This window comes from Micropterus salmoides, unplaced genomic scaffold (genome assembly GCF_014851395.1).
Source record: "Micropterus salmoides isolate LMB-PRFRI ecotype aquatic unplaced genomic scaffold, ASM1485139v1 Ms_hic_scaffold_11, whole genome shotgun sequence".
NCBI classification, from domain to species: Eukaryota; Metazoa; Chordata; class Actinopteri; order Centrarchiformes; family Centrarchidae; genus Micropterus; species Micropterus salmoides.
The window spans coordinates 12,260,913-12,285,250 of NW_024040152.1; the positions used below are offsets into that span (position 1 = coordinate 12,260,913).

General features: G+C 39.4%; 3 protein-coding genes across 7 annotated transcripts; 2 read left to right on the top strand and 1 right to left on the bottom strand.

The window, feature by feature from the left end:
- Nucleotides 1–1,345: 1,345 nt before the first annotated feature.
- On the top strand, nucleotides 1,346–15,113 carry LOC119897317 (CTP synthase 1-like). 4 transcript variants are annotated; one of them, XM_038710929.1, is made up of 18 exons: nucleotides 1,350–1,534; nucleotides 2,790–2,967; nucleotides 3,235–3,405; nucleotides 3,561–3,661; nucleotides 3,963–4,082; nucleotides 4,168–4,251; nucleotides 4,484–4,564; nucleotides 6,608–6,759; nucleotides 7,001–7,133; nucleotides 7,335–7,423; nucleotides 8,292–8,386; nucleotides 10,219–10,281; nucleotides 10,420–10,463; nucleotides 10,554–10,650; nucleotides 10,743–10,798; nucleotides 12,477–12,573; nucleotides 12,842–12,986; nucleotides 13,573–15,113. In XM_038710929.1, the coding sequence occupies exons 2-18, from the start codon at nucleotides 2,802–2,804 to the stop codon at nucleotides 13,643–13,645; spliced, it is 1,767 nt and encodes a 588-aa protein (XP_038566857.1). In that variant the 5' UTR covers nucleotides 1,350–1,534; nucleotides 2,790–2,801; the 3' UTR covers nucleotides 13,646–15,113. The 4 variants fall into 4 exon arrangements, with proteins under 4 accessions (XP_038566862.1, XP_038566861.1, XP_038566857.1 ...); XM_038710932.1 differs by having other exon boundaries at nucleotides 1,351–1,534; nucleotides 3,966–4,082; XM_038710933.1 differs by lacking the exons at nucleotides 12,477–12,573; nucleotides 12,842–12,986; nucleotides 13,573–15,113 and adding an exon at nucleotides 11,840–12,467 and having other exon boundaries at nucleotides 1,347–1,534.
- Nucleotides 15,114–15,832: 719 nt separating this feature from the next.
- rab42b (RAB42, member RAS oncogene family) lies at nucleotides 15,833–19,334 on the top strand. Of its 2 annotated transcripts, XR_005443395.1 has the most exons (3): nucleotides 15,833–16,379; nucleotides 17,280–18,801; nucleotides 18,846–19,334. XR_005443395.1 is itself a non-coding variant. In XM_038710935.1 (2 exons), exons 1-2 carry the CDS (start codon nucleotides 16,162–16,164, stop codon nucleotides 17,728–17,730), a joined length of 669 nt encoding a protein of 222 aa, XP_038566863.1. In that variant the 5' UTR covers nucleotides 15,833–16,161; the 3' UTR covers nucleotides 17,731–19,334. The 2 variants fall into 2 exon arrangements, 1 of the variants encoding a protein (XP_038566863.1); XM_038710935.1 differs by having other exon boundaries at nucleotides 17,280–19,334.
- Nucleotides 19,335–20,090: 756 nt separating this feature from the next.
- On the bottom strand, nucleotides 20,091–23,611 carry taf12 (TAF12 RNA polymerase II, TATA box binding protein (TBP)-associated factor). The gene is made up of 6 exons (XM_038710936.1): nucleotides 23,453–23,611; nucleotides 22,574–22,798; nucleotides 22,024–22,101; nucleotides 21,593–21,707; nucleotides 20,543–20,631; nucleotides 20,091–20,417 (listed from the first exon to the last, which is right to left on the bottom strand). Exons 2-6 carry the CDS (start codon nucleotides 22,649–22,651, stop codon nucleotides 20,382–20,384), a joined length of 396 nt encoding a protein of 131 aa, XP_038566864.1. The 5' UTR covers nucleotides 22,652–22,798; nucleotides 23,453–23,611; the 3' UTR covers nucleotides 20,091–20,381.
- Between the last annotated feature and the right edge of the window lie 727 nt (nucleotides 23,612–24,338).

Consider the following 24,338-nt stretch of genomic DNA (forward strand, 5'->3'; position numbering starts at 1 on the left):
TTTGGTTAGGTCCATTTCCCCTTTTGAAAGTTATTATATATTATTATTGTTATGATTATATATTATTGTGAGTAAAGTTTCATTCATTTTTCAGATCTCTCCAGATTTATTGGTTTCTCTTGCTCTTTTTGGAAAGTAAAAAACATTATATACACAGTCAATAACAAACAAGGATGAGCTTGCACAGCTAACTTAAGAGCCAGACATTTGACCAAAACACACTGGAAAAAATGACTTTGCATGGCACTATCTTGTCATCCGTATCAGAAAACAGGATGATATTTATAGGTGGGTAAGTGCACTGTCATCCACAGATGTGTTTTCCAAAAGGTGTATTCAGGGATGTGGAATTACATTTGAATTGCCCTCCCTGTTATTTTAAGATTGCAGAGAGATAAGAGAAGCACAGTACCTCTTCATGCAGGAGGTTAATATGTGTCTGTGCTCACTTGTCAAATGTAATTGAAGGGAACAGCTTATGAAAATGAGGTGGCAGGGACGAGGTCTTTAATTAGATCAAGATCATGGACAGAAATTACTCAGAATCACCACTCTCATTACCCACAGCAAAACTGGATGAGCAGGACAGTGAATACATGAAGGAAAACTTTAATATCTAATTGACAGTGTTGCTGTATAAATGCCGTTTGAGGGACCATTGCTCTATTATGTAGTGCCTCACTTGACCAAACCAGAATCTATAAGGGTATCTATGCTTATATTAGTATTAGTGTCTTTGTTGCTATATCTGATGGCTTATTTTCCTCAATAAGTCACTGCATTCGTTTGTGTGTAACCTTGTGCATGTTAAATGCTCAATTTAACCTAGATATCTGATGAATATTGCAACATAGCACTTCTACGCCATCTAGTGGCGACACTGCCGTTTAAAAGAACAAATAATGAACAGATGTACAAAACATTAAGCATAGTAACAGAAAATAAAAATAAAATGCAATTATTGCAAATTACAATAAAAAATGAACAATATGCCTATGTAAAATATCTGTTATTAAATACACAGTAATTGCAAATATGTCCACTAACGGTACAGTGACAGGACAACATAATTAACCGATTTCAATAAAGCATTTTTTAAAATAACGTCCATGGTATTACAATAACTTGAATTGACCTTGAAATACTTAATTTACTCCAATACAATATATATGTGACGTCATATGGTGAAAATATTTGGGAAACTGTCGCCCAGAGTACAGCCTCTCAATGAGTCGTTCTCGGCAACCTAACCCGAATTCATCCACCTGATTGGTGGATCCTGAGAGTCAACAGACTAAGTTTTGCCTGGCAGGCTGTGAAAAGGGCATATAGTCCTCCATGGAATCCTGAAACGAAGGAACACAAGCTGTACCGTAGAGAAGTGGATCAGCAGCTGAGACACGTGTTTGTACTGCAGCAGGAACGTTGAACCTGATGCTTCGTAAACAGAACCGGAGTTGGTTAAATTCAAAACAGTTACAAAAGTTAAACGCTACTTATCGACCCCGTCTTTCTCTGTACCGTTAGCTGTCAGGTAAGTATGTCTGGTTTGCAAGACATCCATGTTTGTGCCAGAGAGTCAGTTAACGTTACAAGGTTGAAGTTAAAAGGCTGCTAAGTTAACGTTGGTCGTTGTCGTCTCGAAATTGGTCATAATTAAGTCAGCTAGCTAACTTACCTGCTGTTCGTTGCTGTGTAAGTCACGCAGACTGTACATATTTCCCTTACCTCTGTCGGTTAACATTCTGGTATAACGTACATTTTGCAGAACTGGTTGTGACAAGCAATGCTTGCGGCAATTTGTAGACGATGTATAAGTTAACTAAGCCGCTCCAGTATAACAGCTTTATATAAGTATGTATCGGGTACTCCCTTAGTGACAATTAAGAAAAGGCATCATCATGTCATTATTAGTGGACTGAAGTCACCCAGAAAGAAGTCACTTGACATTTGCGTGCTGATTGGGTCGATCGAATTTCCCGCCGTTTCATTCATTATAATGTGGTTAAATGTTAAACCTGCAGTGACTGTCTTCTGTAACATACCAGCAGCTTAATTTAACGTTACTCGTTCAGTGTCACCATCCATTATGTGTCAGGATATTGACGTGAAGGAACAAATTCGAGATCCAGATGTAAACAAAGGTGTAGCCCACCTTCAAGTTTCAAAACACAGAAATGTAACGTGTGGACTGTGGTTCTCAAAAGTGGGGACCTTGAGTGGGTTCCAAGGTAAAAGGGTAATACTGTATTTTCATTGTAATTCCATCCATAAGTAGTACAATGACAGAATGTATGACTACTTGGGTCATGGGTTTCATACGCTTTCTGTAATAAAAAATCTAAAAGCAACAATTCCATCAGATGGGGGACTCTAGGACAAAATCTTATTAAATGGGGGTCTGTGGTTTAATTTGTGTCAGTTTAGGGGTCTTTGATGTGAAAAAGTTTGAGAACCACTGACCTGTTAGCACGCCAGTTTGACTGTGATTGATGTCTTCTAAGGCTGTTTCAACTTATGTAATATTACATGGCAAAAGTCTGAAAACACAGAGAAAAAAGGACTAAACCAGACCGCTAGATAACTGTGATCCAGTGAAAATTAATAAGCATCTGTAAATGTAGTTGTGTTATAATCCACTTGAGTAATAGAGTACATTCACAGCTCATAATGTGTATTGCATCAGCTCTTCATCACACATGTGGTTGAGCGACTTGTGTTGGAGGTGTTGTGCATAGTATTTTTGCAGGTTACTTACTGAATACTTGTCCCTTTGTTTTTGTGTTTAGTCTTCACATACTATGAAGTACATCCTGGTTACTGGTGGTGTCATATCTGGTATTGGTAAGGGCATCATTGCCAGCAGCGTGGGAACAATCCTCAAGTCCTGCGGACTTCATGTTACAGCCATCAAAATCGACCCATATATCAATATAGATGCGGGCACCTTTTCACCTTATGAACATGGTGAGTAATTGAGTGCATTCAACAAGGTTGCTTTTTATCCTCCTTGACGTGTCATCTGCTGTTTTTATCCAGTCCAGCAGTTAATATTTGGCAAGATGTGGTGGGGCAACATGTGGCATAGAGGGTAGACTGAGATGGGTGGCAAGGGGCAAGCTGTTTCCATACAATAGGTATTTATTGTTTCAGTGTGCAAAGCACTGCATTTCTGTCATTTTTAGATCTGCTTTTTCACTAACCCTATGATAAATTGATGTCTGTGTTGTGCAGGTGAAGTTTTTGTTCTAGATGATGGTGGGGAAGTGGATCTAGACTTGGGGAACTATGAGCGTTTCCTGGACATCCGTCTTACCAGAGACAACAACCTCACCACTGGAAAGATCTACCAGTCTGTCATCAACAAGGAGAGGAGGGGAGATTACCTGGGCAAGACTGTACAGGGTGAGTGAGTGCACCTACTCTAGATTGGTGCCAAAACATGTGTTCAGTGTTTCTTCAGACAGATAATTTGGCAAGAGCTGCATTTCCCTTACCAAGTATGTCCAGTGAGTAGTGTTGATTGGTTTTATGACTTTTATTCTATATTCTGTTTTCAGTGGTACCCCACATCACAGATGCCATCCAGGAGTGGGTGATGAAGCAGGCCATGATCCCAGTAGATTGTGATGGTGTGGAGCCTCAAGTTTGTGTCATAGAGGTAAAGTTGGCACTGTTTAGTACTGTTTTTCTGTTCACTGCAACATTTGTCATTTTAGTGGTATTACTTGAGTGTTTGTTTGACAATATGTACTGTAAAAGTATTTCAGCTTAAGTATATTTGCAGCCTTACCTCCACTAGTTCTTTTACTATGGCATGCATCAAAACCAGTCAGGTCAGGTTTATAGGCATAGTATAGCTGATGGCATTTTGCAAGTTCAAAGGATTATGCAAGGTGCTGATAACCAACATGTTTGTTCACGCATGCAACTCTTTGGTCAAAGCTGGTGTCTTTTGTCAGCAGCTGGGAGGCACGGTTGGGGACATTGAGAGCATGCCCTTCATCGAGGCCTTCAGACAGTTCCAGTTCAAGGTGAAGAGGGAGAACTTCTGCAACATTCATGTCAGCCTGATACCACAGGTATGGTACACATTTACTCATTTTTTAATTGTGTTGGAAAGGGGCTACAATTTGAGGAGATTTTTTTGTGTGTGTGTGTCTTCAGCCCAATACCACAGGAGAGCAGAAAACCAAACCGACCCAGAACAGTGTGAGGGAGCTCAGAGGACTGGGCTTGTCTCCAGATTTGGTGAGTCAGATTACAATTTGTTCTTAAACTTCGCATTCCCTCCTGCACCCCAGATAAAAACTCTCTTTATGTGTAGAAATCCATAACCAATAATTCTTTGTTACGTACATCTCATCAAACAAATACAATCTGACCTAAAATACAAGATATGATGTTTACATAGGAATCTTTGAGATTATTCCCATGTCCTGTGGGTATGTTATGATAAAAAATAAGCATTGATTCTTGTCAGATTATGTGCCGCTGTTCATCGCCCCTAGAAACGGCTGTCAAGGAGAAGATCTCCATGTTTTGTCATGTGGAGCCCACACAGGTGATGGGGGGGGTGTGTGTGTGTGTGTGTGTGTGTGGGTGTGTGTGTGTGTGTGTGTGGGGGTGTGTGTGTGTGTGTGTGTAAAACAAAAAAACACACTTGCTTTTTGCATGGAGCATTCTGCTAACATTAGTCAATACAGTTGTGCTCATAAGTTTGAAACCCTGGCAGAAATTCTGGCATTGATTTTTAAAATATGACTGATCATGCAAAATAACTGACTTTGCTTTAAGGATAGTGATCATATAAAGACATTTCTTTTTACATAGTTGTTTTAAATAATAATGATAACATAAATCACCCAAATGGCCCTGATCAAAAGTTTTCATACCCTTGACTGTTTGGGCTTGTTACAGACACACAACACAAACTGACACAGACAGGTGAAAATGGCAATTTAAAGTTAATTTCTCACACCTGTGGCTTTTAAAATTAGTGTCTGTGTATAAATAGTCAATGAGTTTGTCAGCTCTCAAATGGATGCACTGAGCAGGCTAGATACTGAGCTATGGGGAGCAGAAAAGAACTGTCAAAAGCTTTATAAAGATGGAAAAGAATATAAAAAGATTTCCAAAGCCTTGTAAATACTAGTCAGTACTGTTCAATCACTTACTAAGAAGTGGAACATTCTGGGATCTCTTGATTCCAAGCCAAGGTCAGGTAGACCAAAGATTTCAGACAAAACTGTGAGAAGAATTGTCCAGGATACAAAGAAAAACCCACAGGTAACCTCAGGAGAAATACAGTCTGCTCTGGAAAAAGATGGTTGTTGCAAGGAGCACAATATGATGGTACTTGAACCAAAATAGGCTGGATAAGTTGCCAGAAAGAAGCTTTTACTGCACCAATGCCACAAAAAAAGCCTGGTTACAATATGCCCGACAATACCTTGACACAGCTTCAAAAGCTGTGAGGCTTCACTAAAATGTTTTGGGGTGTGTGAGCTCTAAAGGCACTTGTGAAAATTGATGGCAAGATGAATGTAGCACGTTATCAGAAAATACAGGCAGACAATTTGCATTCTTCTGCACGGAAGCTGCGCATGGGACGCTCTTGGACTTTCCAGCATGATAACCCAAAGCACAAGGCCAAGTTAACTCTCCAGTGGTTAATGCAGAAAAAGGTAAAGGTTCTGGAGTGGCCATCACAGTCTCCTGACCTTAATATCATTGAGCCACTCTGGGGAGATCTCAAATGTAAGGTTCATTCAAGACGACCAAAGACTTTGCATGACCTGGGGGCATTTTGCCAAGATGAATGGGCAGCTATACGACCTGCAAAAATTTGGGGCTTCATAGACAACTATTACAAAAGACTAGATGTTTTTAATTTACTACATGTCATTGATGCTAAAGGTGGCAATACACAGTATTAAGAACTAAGGGGTATGCAGACTTTTGAAAAGTGGTCGGGTCATTTTTTTTTTCTTTGTAGCCATTTTTTGTTTTATGACTGTGCCATTCCGTTATGACCTACAGTTCAATGTGAATCTCATAAGAAATAAAAGTCATGTGTTTTGCCTGCTCAAGCATGTTGTCTTTACACATGGGATCTATATTACCAATTCTCCAAGGGTTTGCAAACTTTTGACCACAACTCTATCTGGTATAATCCATGTTGTCCCTACATCTGCAGCTGTGGTATTGTTTTGTTGTATTTTATCATACAAGAGGTATATAGTACATATAAGAACGACATGAGCTAAGTAAGGAAGGATAACTGCTACTTCATTGTATGCTAATATCAATTAGGATTGAGTGATACTTGATTAAATCATTTCCCGATGATGTGGGAATGTGACTGGCACTGGCTGGTCAGTTGGTCGGCTATCCACTGGGATGTAAGAGCCATGCAACTATATTGTTGCACCGTCCACTGCACACAAAGCTCCTCATGTACTCTGGGAACTTGTAGCCTCAAAAGGTGAGAATCCTTACAAATAAAAAATATTACAAAGGGCGGCACAGGTAAAGTTAACATACAAATGCTAACATTGCTGAAAAAAAAAAAGCTGAAAGAACATGTTTTCATAATTCTTTCCAGGTGATCTGTGTCCAAGACGTCTCCTCGGTCTACAGAGTGCCTCTGCTGCTGGAGGACCAGGGGGTTGTGAGCTACCTGTGTCAGCGGCTGAACCTGCCTATCGAGAGGAGGCCCAGGAAGATGCTCACAAAGTGGAAGGAGATGGCTGACAGGTGAGGAAGACTTAATTGTTAACTTTTTCTGTGCCTGTGTCTTGTTTAAAGGTTGAAAGGAAAAGCACACAAATCAATACAAATTATTAACCATTATCCGTTCTGGAACTATTAAGTCACTCAGGCACTTTGTCATCTCTGGGATTTGGGTTACAAACCAAAGAATGGCGAACTCTGAAAGACAAATGAAGAAGTGGTGCACCAGGTCAGTACCATGATTCATCTCTTCCTCTCTTCTCAGATCTGACCGTCTCTTGGAGCATGTTTCCATAGCCCTAGTGGGGAAATACACAAAGTTAGCAGACTCCTACACCTCCGTTATCAAGGCCCTAGAGCACTCAGCCCTGGCCATTAATCACAAACTAGAGGTCAAGGTATGAAAACATTTCACACTTTTGTTATTTTTTTTTAATTGATTTCTGGATTTAGCTGCTCTGCTTTGCAGTTTATGTGTTGATTGTCGTTACAAATACTTTTAAAACAGGCATAACGACTAATGTATGTTCCCATATGTATACAGTAGTTAGCCTGTTGGCCATGATGTTGACTGATTCCCTTCCAAATTATTACCACAGTACATAGACTCTGCAGACCTGGAGACTACCACTCTGCAAGATGAGCCAGTAAAATATCATGAAGCCTGGCAAAAGCTCTGCAGTTCTGAGTGAGTAGACAAAGCTGGGAGAACACAAGCGCCAATAAACTTGGACAATGTTGAATACTTGAAACTGTTAATATTAAGTTTTACACTCTGCCACATGATGGCAGCAGAGTGCTTTCACGCCTAGGGGGTTATCCAGCTTCATGACATTTTCCATGTTTTATTATTAGATTATATCTGCAATGTACTGTTAAACTCTAGATTGCAAAAATGGACAATTGTGTTATTGAAGCATTGGGTTTTTGTTTTATGAACTATTATTTCTTACTACATTATATCTCAAATGCAGAAAAGCAAATGCCGTCTAGATAGCAAGCTAGTTTAGTAGCCATTAGTATGTTATTGAACTAATTTACTAACCTGATGGTTATTACAGTAGCTGCCTAGCATGTTAGACTACCTCCAAATCTGGAGTGACAGAGGAATTGAAGACTAAAATCACTTTTCCCAATTATTTGTGATTTCTTATACATAACTGTCTTCAGGAAAATGATATTGTGTGAATGGGGGTATTGCAATTAATATCCCTTGCACACAAAAGCTTACAAGGAAGTACAAGTTATATTTCCATCAACACCTAACTACATCCATATTATTTTCTTTCTCTGCATAGTCTGCTAATACAAATTTGTGCTGGCAGCAGTCTTTCAAGAGGCATTTCTGTTTAGTCAAATAATAGATGTCATGTACAAGGGCTACTTTAGCTTTGTCTTTCTCAGTCTGTCTTTAGATATAAAAAAAGTGTTGTGACTGAATTAGTAATGTGTCTCTGCATACAGGTGTTTTAGATTGTGTAATGGTTGTGTCAACAATACTCTGGACTAATTTATGAGATGAACTGAGACCATCATTGCTTTCTTCCTTCCCACAGTGGTGTGTTGGTACCAGGAGGTTTTGGTGTGAGAGGGACGGAAGGCAAAATGCTTGCTATTAACTGGGCAAGGAAACAGAATAAGCCATTGCTGGGTAAACGAGATTCTACTTTGTCTCATAAATTCTGCATTCCACTTAATTATATCATATTTTTAAGATTTCATGCTATGAGCAAAACTGAGGCCTAGACATAAAACATGTCATTCCCTCCTTTTTGTCGACTATTGCTTTAGATATGGCAGTGCTTTTTGGTATTCAGATTGATACTTGCAGTACTGTAGATAAAAAAATAAATTAAATAAATTAAAAAAAATTAATACCTTCAGTGTCTCTAACCCCTAAAATCCACTGACTCCGTCTACGGCGTGTGTTATGGCTGCGCCGCGGTTGCCGGAGCTAATCGCGGCCATTAAAGTCAATGCTCGTGAGTCCACCAGCTGCGGTCGCAGCGCGTCTCAGAAGCGGCTCTCCTATTTTCGCTGCTAGCCGCGTCAAGCAGCACAGAGCAGATCGAACCAGGCAGGAAGTGAGACACAGAACGGCAGAGAGAATCCGGTCAATTTTCAAAATAAAACTGTGGAGACTCCTGATCGTAAAACAACAATAAACACGGTTAAAACGGACACAAAAGGAACTCATTAAACTACGTAGCCTACTTAATCATAGTAGAAGCACAAAATGCAAACACTGGTTACCAAATCAACAAAATCTAAACATATCATCAAAGTCATGCAGGCAAAATGCTCTGATTCTGAAATGCTCCCTGTGGGAAATGCAGCCTGAAGTTGACGGAACGAAACTGGGTCACATGTAGCTGTGAAGAAGGTAGCAGAAGCACGAAAATGACAAATTAATAACAAGTCAGTAAGGTGGGGCAGGCTGCACGCTCCGCTGCTGAAACGCTTCTGACATGCTTCCAGTGGACTTTGACGCGGGGCTATGGACGCATCAAAACCGTGGCGCAGCCGTAACGTGCCGTAGACGGAGTCAGTGGATTCCCGGCATAAGAAGTTATTTGCTGACACTGATTCCATTTTACAAGACTGAATCACAGTGGAGTTAATTTTTTGACAAAGGTTAATAAAAAAAGTGAAAGTAAAAACATACCCTTTAAATTAAATATCATAATAATAATAATAAATCACCACTGGTGCAGCCCTGATTATTTAGAAGTTGCATATTAGGTTCAGTGTCTATCATCTCTATGGCAGCAGCATGCCATGGGGATGCTTCTGTGCAACAAGCCCTGAAAGGTTTGTGAAGGGGCAAAATTAATTTAGCAAGATGCAGAAAAATCTATAAAAAAAGAAAAGCTGACACAGTGTGCCCAGGAACTGTAACTAAAATGCACTTTCCTGCAAAACATCAACCTGATATACAGAGCCACAGCTGTACAGAATGAAAAACAATGTTTATGTATTTGATAGCCACATCAGAGTCCAGAACGCAAAGTAATTGAGAAAATAAGGCATTTGAAAATTGCTGTTCAAGAACAATCTCCATGCGACTTTACCTGAGTTTGAGCAATTAGGCATAGACAAATGAGAAAATTTTGTTTTCAGGACCGTGCATAAAGTTGTTACAGACTGACACACTCCATCTATGAATATAGACCTGAAAGGCACTACTCAGTTGTACGTAATTGAGATCCATGTGCAGGGATTTATCAGACATCAAAGAATCATTTTTTTCCTTTGCTTAATTCATCTACTTTTCAACATTCAAAGTTGTAAAAATAATGAAACATGAAAAAGTCCAAAGAGAGATTAATATGTTTTATTAGCACTGTATAATCTTATGCAAATACTGTAGTGTTAGTCAGGTAAGTGGTTTGCACAGTGGGGATCTTGTTCAGTCCTTTATGTATGAATCCTTACAATAGCGCTCTCATTATGCAAAAATCCTGCTGGTCTTGTTTTGTGCAGGGGTATGTTTGGGCATGCAGCTGGCAGTATGCGAGTTCGCCCGCAATGTTCTCGGATGGGAAGGTGAGTAACTACGCAGTTCCGCTGGGGACACTGCTAAGAAACATTTGATTCCTGTGGTTTCTAATTTAATGATGAAAGAACCTTAGACCTGTTGGGCTGTCGATTTGAGTTTAGATCAGTTTCGCTTATCTTTTTCAGACGCCAATTCCACAGAATTTAATCCAGAATCCAAATACCCCGTGGTAGGTTATCTTTTTCTGTCATGCTCATATCACATCATATCAGCGAAGTCTTCACCAGAATGGTTTTACCATCCTGTTTTATCTCGACAGGTGATCGACATGCCAGAGCACAACCCAGGACAGATGGGTGGGACTATGAGGTTGGGGAAGAGGCGGACCATTTTCAAATCCAGCACCAGTGTATTGAGTATGTATCCACTTTAAATGAATGGTGGACTTGTTGACTTTTTGGTCTTTCCAGCTATTGTGTTGCTAATGACTGATATTTCATTGTTCTAGGAAAACTGTACGGAGATGTAGAATATGTTGAGGAGAGGCACAGACACAGATTTGAGGTAGAGACCAAAACACAGTTTTGAAGCTTTTTGTCTTTGACAAAAAGGTGTGGGGGGAAAAAAGCTGAAAAGTAAGAATGTTTTTAAAAAAAATAGACATTTTAATAGATTATATTTATAAATAAACACAATGCAAAGTGAGTGAACAAAAGAAAATCAAAATCAAATCAGTATTTGCCCTCAAAACAGTATCAGGTCTTCTAGGTACACTTGTACATCGTTTTTGCAGGAACTCAGCAGGTAGGTAGGCCCAAATGTCTAGGAACTACCCACAGTTGTTCTGTGGATTTAGGCCGCCTCAGTTGCTGCTCTCTCTTTATGTAATCCCTAGGGCTGGACTCAAATATTCGTTCATTGGATAGGTATTTGATTTTAAATTTTGGGATTCGATTATTCTGTCTTTTTTTTTTTTTTTTACCTGCTTTCATCAAAGGAAAACAAAATGCCGACGAACTCAGCTGTGTGGGAGCACTTCAAACTCAATGATGACAACGATAGGTGTGGCAGTTATGGTGTTTATTAATATTACAATAGCTTAATTTCATTACAGATCAAAACCATCAAATAGCCTACATTTTAAAGTTAATAGTAACTCAGTTAGTAAACTGTAGGCTATAACAAACAAACAACCATGTAATGAATACATTTAAATAATTCTATCAGGCGTATTGTAGAAGAACATTATTTAGTAGGCTATAATAAAAGTTAAAAGCGAATTTTGCATAATAACGTGTTATTTTAGTTACGCTACCGGAAACGGTGCTCATCCCTTCTGCTCTCCCTGGACCCCCTACCTGCTGATAATGTTGAGATCAGAGCTCTGGAGACCATACCATCACTTCCTGGACTCCTTGTTCTTCTTTATGCTGAAGATAGTTCTTAAGACCTTTTGCTGTATGTTTGAGGTCATTGTCATGCTACTGAATAGATTTGGGGCCAATCAGATGCCTCCCTGATGGTACTGTAGTACCTGTATCTGCCTGTATTGTTCAGCACTGAGGAGACCAGCAATTCTGACCAAATCCCCAATTCCGTTTGCAGAAATGCTGCCCCAGACTTGCAAGGACCCTCCACCATGCTTCACTGTTGCCTGCAGACGGTCATTCTTGTACAACTCTGTAGCCCTTTGGCAAACAAACTACCTTCCACTGCAGCCAAATATTTAAAATTTTGACTCATCGGTCCAGGGCACCTGCTGCCATTTATCTGCACCCCAGTTAAGTGTTTTCATGCATAGCCTTGTTTTCATGTCTGTGATATGACAATTTGGCCACAGGTATGTTCCTCACCCAGTCATCCTACATAGCTATTTTTGTTTCAGAAAATTATTGCGTCCTGACTTTGTGCAAGTGTACCTTGAAAAATGTATGCTATTTTTGAAGGTACTCACTTCACTCACTTTGCATTTTGTTTACTGATAAATGGAATCTGTTGACATGTCTATTTTTGACAGCATTCTTAATATACAGCTTTTTTTTTTTTTTTTTTTTTTTTACACCTGCCTAAAACCTTTGCACAGTACTGTACTTTTGCCTGTTCATGTTGCAGGGACGTGAGGTGACCTTTTACTCTCTGTGCTTCTCATCTTTGTGTCCAGATCTAGTGTTGAAGTATTATAAGATCAAAACCTTATTTCTCAGAAGCCTTCCCTGACTCATTGAGTCTTTGCTCATTGTAGGTGAACCCTGAGCTGAAGCACCACTTTGAAAAAAAGGGTCTTCAGTTTGTCGGCCAGGACGTGGAAGGAGAGAGAATGGAGGTCATTGAATTAGAGGGTGAGTGGAACTATTAAAACCAAACATCCACATGCTGTTGCTAATGAATACATGTTATATATATGCTTTCACCTGCCTGATCTTTAGAATGTACTCCTGCCATCTTTACTGTTTCTTAAACATGCTTTGCGTGAATTTATCCTTCTTTGTTACATGTATAAATGTTAGCGATGTGTTTTTAGACAAGCCGCATGCTAACTGGTATATGTAGCCTTATGTGGTGAAGGTCAATATATCTGTAATAACTGACCTCTCTTTGATATTTTAGATCACTGTTACTTTGTTGGAGTTCAGTACCATCCAGAGTTCACCTCAAGGCCCATAAAACCTTCTCCTCCATACTTTGGTCTGCTGCTGGCTGCTGCTGGAAAACTCCAGAGCTACCTGACCAAGGGCTGTCGCCTTTCTCCTCGGTAAGCACTGTGGTATTTAAATGTTATTTAGTGGAACCACAAAATTACAGTATGGTGCACCAGCATTACACATACATTATACAATAAATTTAAATTGAAGTGTAGAATTGTAGTGCTCTGTTTTTAATTTTTTTTTTTCCTCTGCACTGGCTCTGGAATCAATGTAAAACTGGGCCTTTTTGGAGTGTCATCAAATCACATTTAAACACTTTTTTTCATATTTAATCTCTTAACTGATATGAATGCTGATTGGTTAAAATCTAAGATCTACCTAAACTTTGAGTGGTAAATTACGTAAATGGGGAACTTCAGCATCTTATTTCATAGTGTATAATGTATTATGCATCATTGAATTTAGTTGAATTGTCAACATAAATCAAAATTTACGAGCATATTTTTATTCAGCGTCATAATCTCCTGTATTATTATGCAATGTAATTACATCAAAAGACCCATGGGTATTGCAGCTATAATTTACAGTTATCATTGTGTCATGTCATCATTGCACCTGCAATCAGAAATAAAACAATCCCTGTCAGGCATTATTGCTATAATACTAATTTTATGTATTCATCTCCCATTGCAGGGACACTTACAGCGGCAGCAGCGGCAGCAGCTCTCCGGAAGTAGACATCTCTGAGCTGAAGTTCCCCTCTTAGTCCTAAATCTAAAGCACATGTCGTCGTGTGTGTTTGTGTCACGCATGCAGATAAATGCTTAGAAAAGAGCTGATCTGCCCTTAACTGACAGAGCAAAACCACTTTGACTAAACTGTTTTTAATACTCCGATAGGTACAAAATGTATTATATCTTTACTTTTTTTCTAAAGGTAAAGGGATGTCTTTGCGTCAGCTCTGTGGGGCTTTAAAGTTGCTGCAGTAAGCGAAAGCTGGAATAAAGTGTTTATGGGGGAATTGTAAGAAAAGATGTGGACATTGTGGAATACCTTTGTTGAATGGAGAAAAGATATGAATAGGGTGAGACATGAATTGGAAGACATCAGCTTATCAGTATACCGTATGTGCATTGTCTTGAAACGAAAGATTATGATGCTTGGGTAAAACTGAGACTTGACTATAGACATTTGGGACTATCTCAGAATAAGCAGATCAGTTTGACAGAAGCATCGCAACAGTGACAAAAGGTTAGGTTAGGAATCGGCGTCTGTGAAATCCGGTTTCTTGTCAGAGCAAACATCCTGCATATCAATCCAAACCAATGTATGAAAACACTAATAAGAAACATGACTTCGTACAGTTGTTTGCGACTTGTACCACCAAAGTCTTGTATATCATGACAATTAGACATATCATTGATACATTTACCTCTTTTAATGTTTGTTATTTTATGTTACAATTTTATGTGTTTAATATATTTATCCTTTCAAGTTTAATGAGCTTAGACATAAGCGTTATGACACAAGTGTATAAACTACATGCCATTCTGGTTACAAATAATTTTACACTGGAGTGTACATGCAAGTCTGTACGAGTGTGAGATTTAACTGGACCACAAAGTTGTGCTTTTGTGAGTGGGGTAAGAATTTTTCTGTCTTAGTGAATTGTTTAGGCAGCCCAAATCACCAGGAGTATGGGTTTTAATTTATGCATGAACATTATAATAGGCAAATTTGTGCACTTTGGGTGTTTTTAGACCTTAAACCTGAACTCACTAGTTCAGGTTGCATGACTTTTATGTTTGAGACATTTTGCCTGCTGACATCAACAATAATGGTTTTGACATCTGACTCAGAATTTCCTAAAATGAATGCATAGTCATCTGATAATTGGGCCAACTTAAAGTTACCCTTAGTCAACAATATTAACTGACAAAGAAAGCTTGGCATATGAGATCTGATACAAAAAAAAACTAGATTTGAGCTCAAAACATCAGTAGCAGCCAAGTGTAGATGATATGCATCAAGCTTGCAAGTTACATTTTCGCTTGTTGGCTTGGCAAGTAATAACTAGACCTGGGTATTTCAGACATTGCTGCTAATGCCTTCATTTATCTGTTGACCCAACTGTATGAAAAAGTCATATTGTGTATATTTATGATGTCCAAATGCATGGGATGGGATGTGTGAGTTCATTCTGAATAAATAGATTTTTATTCCTCTTGTCTTTATTCTAGTGGAGCTGAGAATTTCTGCTTTTTACCACTGACACTTGAATTTTGAAACTGTAAAGCAACATACAGTCACATGTCTTACAGAGATTGAAACGCTTTGTCTTCATTGATAGCACTGTTTTCAGTGTCCTTTGGCATTACTTGAAACCTCTGGTTCCCAGTGTATTTATTTACATACAAAACAAAAAGTCTAAAGCCACTCAAGCAGCCCCTAGAGGCCATCCTAGTCATTGCACCTCAAAATGTCAAAAGGTAGCAGCTTAGGTTTACAGAAATAATGTAAACAAACTTGTCTAGCTGACTAAATTCATGCAAGTGAAAAGGTAGTCATCACTAAAACATTTCATTTAAATATAGCATTATGCCTCAAACCTATTGTAGAACTGCATATCCTGAGCCTTTCCTAGCATTTCCCAGGGGATGTAAATCTGTATTGTTATCAACTTCTCTTTTTATGTGGCAATGTACACTCTACAGACAAGATCATAAAGTCTGAAGATAAGAATTGCAGAAAATTGTGGGCAAACAGTTCACTCACCTTTACTTACTATGATTGTTAATGATATGTATCTATGAGCTGGTGTCAGCAGGAAACTCCAGTTTGATTTTATATGTAAATACACTACTTCCTTATTACCCGTCCCGCCTCCCCTTTCTCCCACATCTGGCCCTCCCTGTGTCCTTGTGCTCTTGCCCCACCTTTTATCAAGTATCAACAAGCAAACTTTAGAAGTCCACACCCCTGCATAGCACACTCATGCGCATATTTACAGTAGCAGTAAGGATCAGCACCTCAGACGAGAACGGCAGCAATACTGGGCTCTACTTTGTGGGACATATTTTTCTACATACGTGCTTTAGAGGATTTGACGAACCACCACGGGAATGAGACTGAGGGACTTTTGCTGCAGCCACCAATGGCATAGGAGTTTGGGATGACTGTGAACACAGACTGCTCTACTGATTGTGAGATTTATAAGGAGTGGCTGCTGTGGTTTCTCTACATTCCCCTGTCTTCACCCCTCTCTTCCCACTAACCGCAACAATGGACCTGACTTTGTGGCAGTACCAGTTCAGGATCATCATGTTGGGGGACTCCACAGTGGGCAAGTCCTCCTTACTGAAGCGCTACACTGAAGACTTGTTCCTGGAGACCATTAACCAGACAGTTGGTGTAGACTTTTATGTTCACTTCCTGGAGGTGGAGCCGGGTGTCCGTGTCAAGCTACAGTACTGGGACACAGCTGGACAGGAGAGGTTCAGGTGAGGATGAAACCTCTTGTGAAAAATGGGGACATGGTGTCTGTCTTTTACATTGGACCTAATCATAGCTTAACACCAATCCAAATGCAAATTTCTGATTCTTGGATTCTGTTCTATAACTCATTGTATAGTAAAAAGCACAGTTCTTATGATGAAAATTAAATAAATGACTCATGTGCATGCAAATATATTCAAATAAACTACCACTGGTTATTTCATTCACACAGGAGCTGTTCATCAGTGTTTGCTTTCAGCTATGACCCTGTCACCCTCACAAGATCAGTGTGCAATGTGCACAGAGATGCAGTATGTGTAATGCTTTATGTGGAAATAGGCATTATTCTTCTTGCTCAGCATATTTAATAAAAACACTAGGAGTAACATGTTTCATTATGTCTCTAAATTCATTATTTCAGTTCTCCAGTTGAATGAACTGTAGCAAATTGCAAACTGTGCCTGTTTGTATTTACCTCCTCTCTGCATGATATCTCTAGCTTGCTAATCCCACATGACTAAGCTAAATGCTCAGCCAAATCCGGTTTGAAGCATTCTAATGAAGAAGTATGTTTTTACCAACTGGCTGTTGCACCAAGCCTTTCCTTTGGTTTAAACATTCAGTGACTCATGGGGGAACTATGTGCCTCTTGACAGTTCCATCATTAGGGTGAGAAAAACACAGTGGTTTATCAATTTCTTACAAAGAAACAGACTATTTGTCAATCAGCTTATCTAAAGCTTAACCCAAAAAGTGCAGAGGATCAGCTGATTATTTGCTCACTGGAACAGGAAATAAGTTAGTGGCAAAGTTGGAACTCTGCACTACCCACTGACGGCTATGGGAGGTTTTCATGTGTTGAAATTCAAACCTCCACCCACCCCATGTCTCTCTCCTTTCCTCAGGTCAGTGACCCGGTCTTATTACCGCAACTCGGTCGGAGGCCTGCTGGTGTTTGACATGACCAACCGAGCCTCCTTTGACCATATTAAGGAGTGGCATGCTGAGGTGTGCGAGCGGGTGCAGCCGCATAAAGTCCTGTTCATCCTGGTGGGCCAAAAGAGTGACCAAGATGCTCAGGGAGAAAGGGTGGTGAGCCAGGAAGAGGCTGAGAAACTGGCCGGACAGCTAGGGATGCCATACGTGGAGGCCTCAGCCAAGACAGGCCAGAACGTGAGGGATGCCTTTGAGCTGCTGACTCGACGTGTCTACCAGGGTCTGTTGAGTGGAGAGGTAGAGCCGCAAGAGGGCTGGGATGGAGTCAAGTGCGCTGCACCACAGGCGCTGCAGTTACAAAGAGCAGTCCTGGCAAAGCCTAGCACAGCCCCCAAGAACAAAAAGAAGTGCTGTGATTAAACTGTGGGCTGATGGTGGTCACCCATACACTCATGTTACTGTAGAGCCAAAACCAGCCCCTAGGAAGTTGTATTTGTGGCAAAATTATACTGTAAAAATGTGGATATCGTAAAACACTTAGATTTGAAATGCATTGTTTTGCACCTTTGTTGTGAAGATAGAATCTTAAGCATTGATTTGAGAAAACACTCTGGGACTTATTGATGATACTTTGACATTCCTGAAATAGGTGAAGATTTAACTTCATAAATGACAGTTTTGTTTAACTGTTATTTTAAGCCATCATAGTGGCGTGGCAATGTTAAAAACTCACTTTGGTGATTCCATGACTTTTCATCTAGCACCACTAGCAGGTTGACATTTAATTTTGGGTGAAATGTCTCAACAATTTTTAGATGGATTGCTGTGAAATTTGCTACAGGTGTTCAAGGTCCCTAAAGTTTTCATGTAGCGCCATTATCAGATCAAAATTTTAATTTGCCCAATACTTGGGCTTGTGTTTAAATAGCGGCAAAACTAATGACATTCCTATGAGCCTCAGCTGTACTTTTCCCTGCAAATTGTCAAATGTTAGCCTGCTAACAGGCTAAACCAAGATCGTGAACCTGGTAAATATGACCTGCTTAACATCAGCATGTTGACATTATCACTGTAAGCATGTTAGAATTTAGCTCAGTGTGCCTTCTTTCAGGATTACTGAGGTGCTAGCATAGCTACATTTAGACTATTATTTAACTGCAACATCTATAGCTTTTTTTATTTATAGGATCTTGAAAAAGTCGACAGGCAGGTTCACTCTGTGTGAGATCCGAGGTCCACAGCTGACCAGATTAACATGGACTGATGAGGTTGTTACCTCAGTTCAGGGGGTTGCAATGACGACATACTGAGCCAAAACCATTAGTGTTGTATGTGACTGCATCACCGTGCTTTCAATCTACAAGGGTTGGGATGCAATCACATCTTCTCTTTTTGTGGACCTCAAGACCTGTACAGTAGAAAACTGGTTGCCAACCTGGGCATCCTGATGCCCTTTTTATAGTGCATTTTTGTTTTACTTACAGCCTAAATGTTGTATTTTGTCAGACTGCTCACAGCTCATGCCCACACACAAGGCTGTAACTTGTGATGACGAGTTGCAAGTAAGCTCTGGTCAAAAAGGTTGGGAACAACTGCACCAACATTTAGCTTTTTTCTCACAGAAATTTTTGTTTTTCTTGCCCATGTTGTTCATTCTGTACATGAATGGCAGCAGTTAAGGTATTAGGTCCCTTGGTTCAGATTACAAACATCACCCTAAGGCTCTATGTGAATGAATATTTTGGGCCAGAGTAGTTTTCTGGAAAAGGCTTTGTTGCATCGTCAATAATTGCACTGCATCCCGTGAGTGAGTGATTGTTTTCAGGTGCTGTTGTTGAAATTAATGGAATGAAAACTCTAGGGTACCTTTAGATATGGTTCTTTTGAAATGTGAGAGGTTTCTATTGCAATTACTGTTCATCTGGCAGATGAACAGCCTCCTGTGTTTCTGCAACCAGAACACATACAATTGATTATACTACTAAGACACCCAGATTAAAGATTCACACAAGACAGGTTGTCAACTGTTTGTATACTGGTTTGTGTCTTTGGTTCTCTGCAAATACACAGTGAACTGATTATATTTCATAATTTTAAATATTCTGCCTCCAAAAAAAGTGCAGTCATCTACTAAGATAACCAGTTGCAAGCACTAAAAATGAACTAGTTACTAGAATTAGTTACAAGCTATAATCCTGGCCTACAAACTCAAACAGAACCCTTCCTTACCCTTCCAGTGGCTAACTTTTTCTCAGTTCAGTCGGCAATAAATGCCATACTCCGAAACATCTGTGTTTAATAATATCAGTAATTTATTTATTTTTTAATCTGACAGTGTGAAAAGTCAACATCCGGGGAACTTCTATCATTATATTTGATGCATTATTCTGAAAGAGACCGAAGTAAAAAATTAAATTTACAAGAATGTTTGAAATAAATGTGTTAATGTAATAAAACCTACTACATTCAGTAATAATACAGCACATACATGTCTAACAACATAGACAAAGAATCGAGTTGAGAACTGCATTTGTGGCCGCCATTTGCAGTAGGAATTTGGTATTATTGACCCTCTTTTTATTAAAAAAAAATATTAACAACATTGTACGAGTAAACAGGGGAGCCATAATCTCTTACATACTAAACGGTTATTATTATTTATTATTGGCAAGATGACAACAAATATTCATTTTAAGGAGGCAGAGGTAACATTCACATCCAAATGTTCTAGAGTATCAAAAGGTAAACTGGAGACAGCAGTGGTCATCATCCAAAAGAAGTATTCCAGTAAATGTTTATTGACAAAAATGCAATGTATAGTTCTGCCAGGTTTAGCTTAATGGAAACAAAACAGAATCAGAGACAAGAATTACATTATTGTGTGATGGTGCTGGCAAAACACTAAAAGGTCATGACAATAACACACTATCTAATGTCAAAAAAACAACAACACCCAAACCATCTCTTTCTTCTTCATTAGTCAAAAACAATCCCAATAGGAAAGGATCAAACTAAAAACCAAAAAGAAAAGAGAATGAACAGAGTGGGTACAACATATTGGTGTAGCCTTGCTACTTTTTGGTTGTCTTGCGGATAAGCGCCATTCTCTGAAATGAAAACAAATGTAAACAGTTAGAACAGTTGTAATTTTCATCTACCCATGTACACTCTACATTACCATTAATAGGAATATTGTAACATGTCCAAAAGAAACAAAGCCTTCTATTCTCACCTGTTTGTGAGCCTCTGTGGTACAAGCCTTCTTGAACGGCCGGATCTCATCTGAGCCATAACCAGGAATCCACATGTTCCACTGGCGCTCTGGGAAAAGCAATGCACAATGTTAGCCGGACACCAGCTGTATGAACTAGTCAGGACTCCTAACAGATATTCAGTGACATCACTTCAGAAATCTAACAAGGACATTTGCTTTCAGGGCTATATTTCCTTGTTGGTTCTTCAGTCTATCAGCAGAAGTGTCAAACTCACAAGAACTAACTTCCATCTTGTTTCCAAAAACTGTTAATAATGTTGTCAGGGCTATAAAGCAAATAATTTCACCTTCCACAACTGTCTTGACTATCCATAACTTTGCTTTAAATTGAACACAGCAAAGCAGCAGAGACTACAGTGTACCAGCCAATCATTTAGTATCCATGTTACCCTAAAACTACATTTCTTGGGAGGCTTTTGCATTTTATGATTGACTGTTTGCAGTCAAAGAGCACAAATTACTTTAAATCAAGGGTGGAAAACATGGCATTTTATTGGCATAACATTTTCAACGATCTTTGTTTTTGTATTTTCTGTACAACACATGGATCCACGAAGGCTTCCTTTTGAGATGGCACCTGTCAGAAGATTCAAAAGGAATAAATCTGCTCCGTTCAATTTTCTTGGTCATTGAAAGATCATTGTTGTGGATACAGGTGATGGTAGTTGTCAATTTAAATACACTTTTGATACAGTATTGTTTTTTTTAAATTGACAGGATTGGTAAATACATTTTTACATCAAATGTAATGGTCATATTTGAACATAAATATCATTATGGATAAAATTAATGGGATAACATTTAGGGCTAAGAAATGAATGAATCACACATCAAATCTGCATGATATGAAGCATCATCATGAGATCATTTTTGAAAGCAATTATCCACCAGTGATTACAAGCTGACCATCATATCATGTATTCTTGAGATTTTCTTACTTGAGACACACTAAACCCACCCTTACACATTAGGTACTCCAACCTTTGAAAAAAGCCAACAGCAACTTACCAAGATGTAACTGAACATCCTTCACCTCCAAGGTGTTGGACTTGCGATGGCGTGCCAGTTGACAGGCCGCTGTCACTACACTCTCTATAAAGTCATCTGCAATTTGTAGCAGCATCTGAGAAGGAACAGGCATTTTGAAAACCATCAATCGCGTTCAGTAAAGGAGAACAACATTTCACACCGGCTGGAAAATCCCTCATATTTCTAGCTGCTCAAACCATTTATCATGCAGCCAGACTTTCAATAGAATAATATTTCCAAATGATGGATGTGGCAGTATGTTAGGGAAGCTTTAGAGCAACAAGAACCTGGAGGAAGCAAGTGGTATTAATTTCACACCAAAAGCTCCCCTGCTACTTATGTTTACTACGCTTACGAAAAAAATCAAAGTGCAGATTTGATTCATAACTGCATATAAACCACTGACAGACCTCCTCAACATCTTCATCCAGCTGCTCATTTGGATCGATCTCTCTCACCAGGTCCTGAAGCTTCTTCTTACTGAGCACCTGGAAATATAGCAGATGTATCCATTCACTTCATTACAAAAGAGAACAGGTGTGCAGATGTTGTGTGCCCTCTACAGTAGTCTAATGACTAAATGCAAAAATGACAACGGGGAACCCACAAGGCTTTTTTTTTTTTTTTTTACATTTAAAGATGAGACTCAAAATGAGCTATGGGGCTGAAACATGATTAATAGCGAATGTTGTAAAAGAAAGTGGAGCCAGAGGGACTGTAATTAGTAGACTGTGAGTCTGTTAGAAAACTGCACAACCTGGGCTAATATCAAAATGATGCAATAAATCAACACACAACGTATATGAAATGTTACTGCCTAAATTCTTCTTTCTTCTGGATAACATACAGTTATCCAGAAGAAAGTGTCAGTGGGACTCTATACAGATGCTGATGCAGCAACCCAACAGAGCCCAGCGGCAGCAGAGTTTTGGGTGTGGTGAGTAAAAAAAATGAACTGACCTGAGATCCCTCTGGACTACTTCTGCCAGCAGGGCCTGGGGGCATAACCTTTACTGCTGCTGCTGTGCTGTTAGCCATACTGGTGGCCACAGGAAAGATGGGTCTACTCTGGAGTTTCACAAGAGGCAAAACTGTTGTTTACACCTGTGTGTGTCAGAGTACTTAGTGACAGTCCAAGATGAGCACAGTGAAGGATTATCTTTTACAGGGACCACGTCCGTATATCTGGGGAAAACAGAAATGAACAGTTGTACAGTGTACAAATGTACAGTGAAGTACAAAAAATAGCATCAAAGAGGCAATGCGTTGATAAACCTGCTAGCATAATCTTTATGAATAAGCCATTTATTAATGTTAGTCTTATATTTTGTTTTCCCAGTCCTAACATGTATTATGTACTCGATTAGTTTATTTTACTCGTTGATTTTATAATCTTTAATTTTTTATTTTTGCCTCATCGTTTATATTTAATCGCAGTGCTGATGTTTTCATCTTTCCCCCATGTAAAAAAAACCCTTTGTTTTGAACAGTGCAGTAGAAATAGTTACTATCAATATCAGTCTTATTAGATACATGAAGACACATAACGTTAACCGTAAACAACACTGAAGGATCTACTCAAAATATAAACCAAGTTAGCTAAATAATACCACACACGTAAAATAAAAAGATCAGACAGTAAACTATTAAGCGGCCGTGCAGCTTCAACCAACAAAGCAAACAAGTAAAATACCTTCGCTAACATGATGATATGTGCTAAAAACAATAGCAGCTATCAAGCTTTGAATTTAGCCGGACAGGCTAACATTAGCAGCTAACCTAGCGGCGCGGCTCTGTGCACGCTGCATCCTAAAATTACGCTCTAAATGGTCAACTTACCCAATTAAACAAACACTATCTGTCCATGTTTCGGCGTCGTTGCGACGACAATGACTGAGTCTGATACAGAAAGACGTCTTCAAATAGACTCTACACAGCTAGAAAAATCACCGAACAAATATTTCAATACTTCCGCTTTGTTCGTGTCCATTTCCGGTGGCAACATTTCAAATCTCCTCTGCCATCTGCTGGAAAGTTTGTATAACTACACAAAGATTAGTAAACTGATTTTCATTAATAAAACCGACCTCTGGTCCCAGAGGATACAGTGCTGTGAACGCAAACACGCTAGATAATTATACAAGGACAGGAATGGTGTAGACCTTTCCTTGAATTAAACAATGAATAAACAAACAACAATACAAAAACAGGATGTCTATGAAGATTCTCAGTCATCCAGGTCATAGTTATCCAACGAAGGTTAAAATGAAGGGCAACTGGACTTGGTTGAAGATACTGGAAGACGTTTCGTCCCTTATCCAAAGGACTTCTTCAGTTCTGACTGACTGGCAGGGAAACTCAGCTATTTAACCTCAGTGGGGTCGTTATCCCGGGTCATCGATACCGCTGGTTCGTTAGTGTTCCTTGTTGCTGTGACGACAGTCGTTACAGTCGTTGCAGTCGTTGAGACTACCTGTGGCCAAGACTGAACGACCATCGTTGGTATCTTCACCTGAGGCCAAGACTGAACGACCATCGTTGGTATCTTCACCTGAGGCCAATAGGTTACGTTTGTTGAGTTTCCTGGGAAGTGATGAAAGGACAGCATTGTAAGTGGGGGATAAGTGGTGGCGTAGACCCCCTCCCCTGTTCAATGACGGCTTCTCAACCCTGGTGTAGATGGCTTCCTTGACACCTCTTTCAAACCATCCATCTTCTCTGTCTA

Coding starts and splice junctions, on each gene's coding strand:
- LOC119897317 (XM_038710929.1), top strand. CDS start 2,802: ATGAAGTACATCCTGGTTACTGGTGGTGTCATATCTGGTATTGGTAAG. Junction 10,799..12,476: donor GGCACAGACACAGATTTGAG/GTAGAGACCAAA, acceptor TGCTCATTGTAG/GTGAACCCTGAGCTGAAGCA. Junction 12,987..13,572: donor GGCTGTCGCCTTTCTCCTCG/GTAAGCACTGTG, acceptor CTCCCATTGCAG/GGACACTTACAGCGGCAGCA.
- rab42b (XM_038710935.1), top strand. CDS start 16,162: ATGGACCTGACTTTGTGGCAGTACCAGTTCAGGATCATCATGTTGGGG. Junction 16,380..17,279: donor GCTGGACAGGAGAGGTTCAG/GTGAGGATGAAA, acceptor TCCTTTCCTCAG/GTCAGTGACCCGGTCTTATT.
- taf12 (XM_038710936.1), bottom strand. CDS start 22,651: ATGGCTAACAGCACAGCAGCAGCAGTAAAGGTTATGCCCCCAGGCCCT. Junction 21,708..22,023: donor TGGATGAAGATGTTGAGGAG/GTCTGTCAGTGG, acceptor GTTCCTTCTCAG/ATGCTGCTACAAATTGCAGA. Junction 20,632..21,592: donor GGATGTTCAGTTACATCTTG/GTAAGTTGCTGT, acceptor TGCTTTTCCCAG/AGCGCCAGTGGAACATGTGG.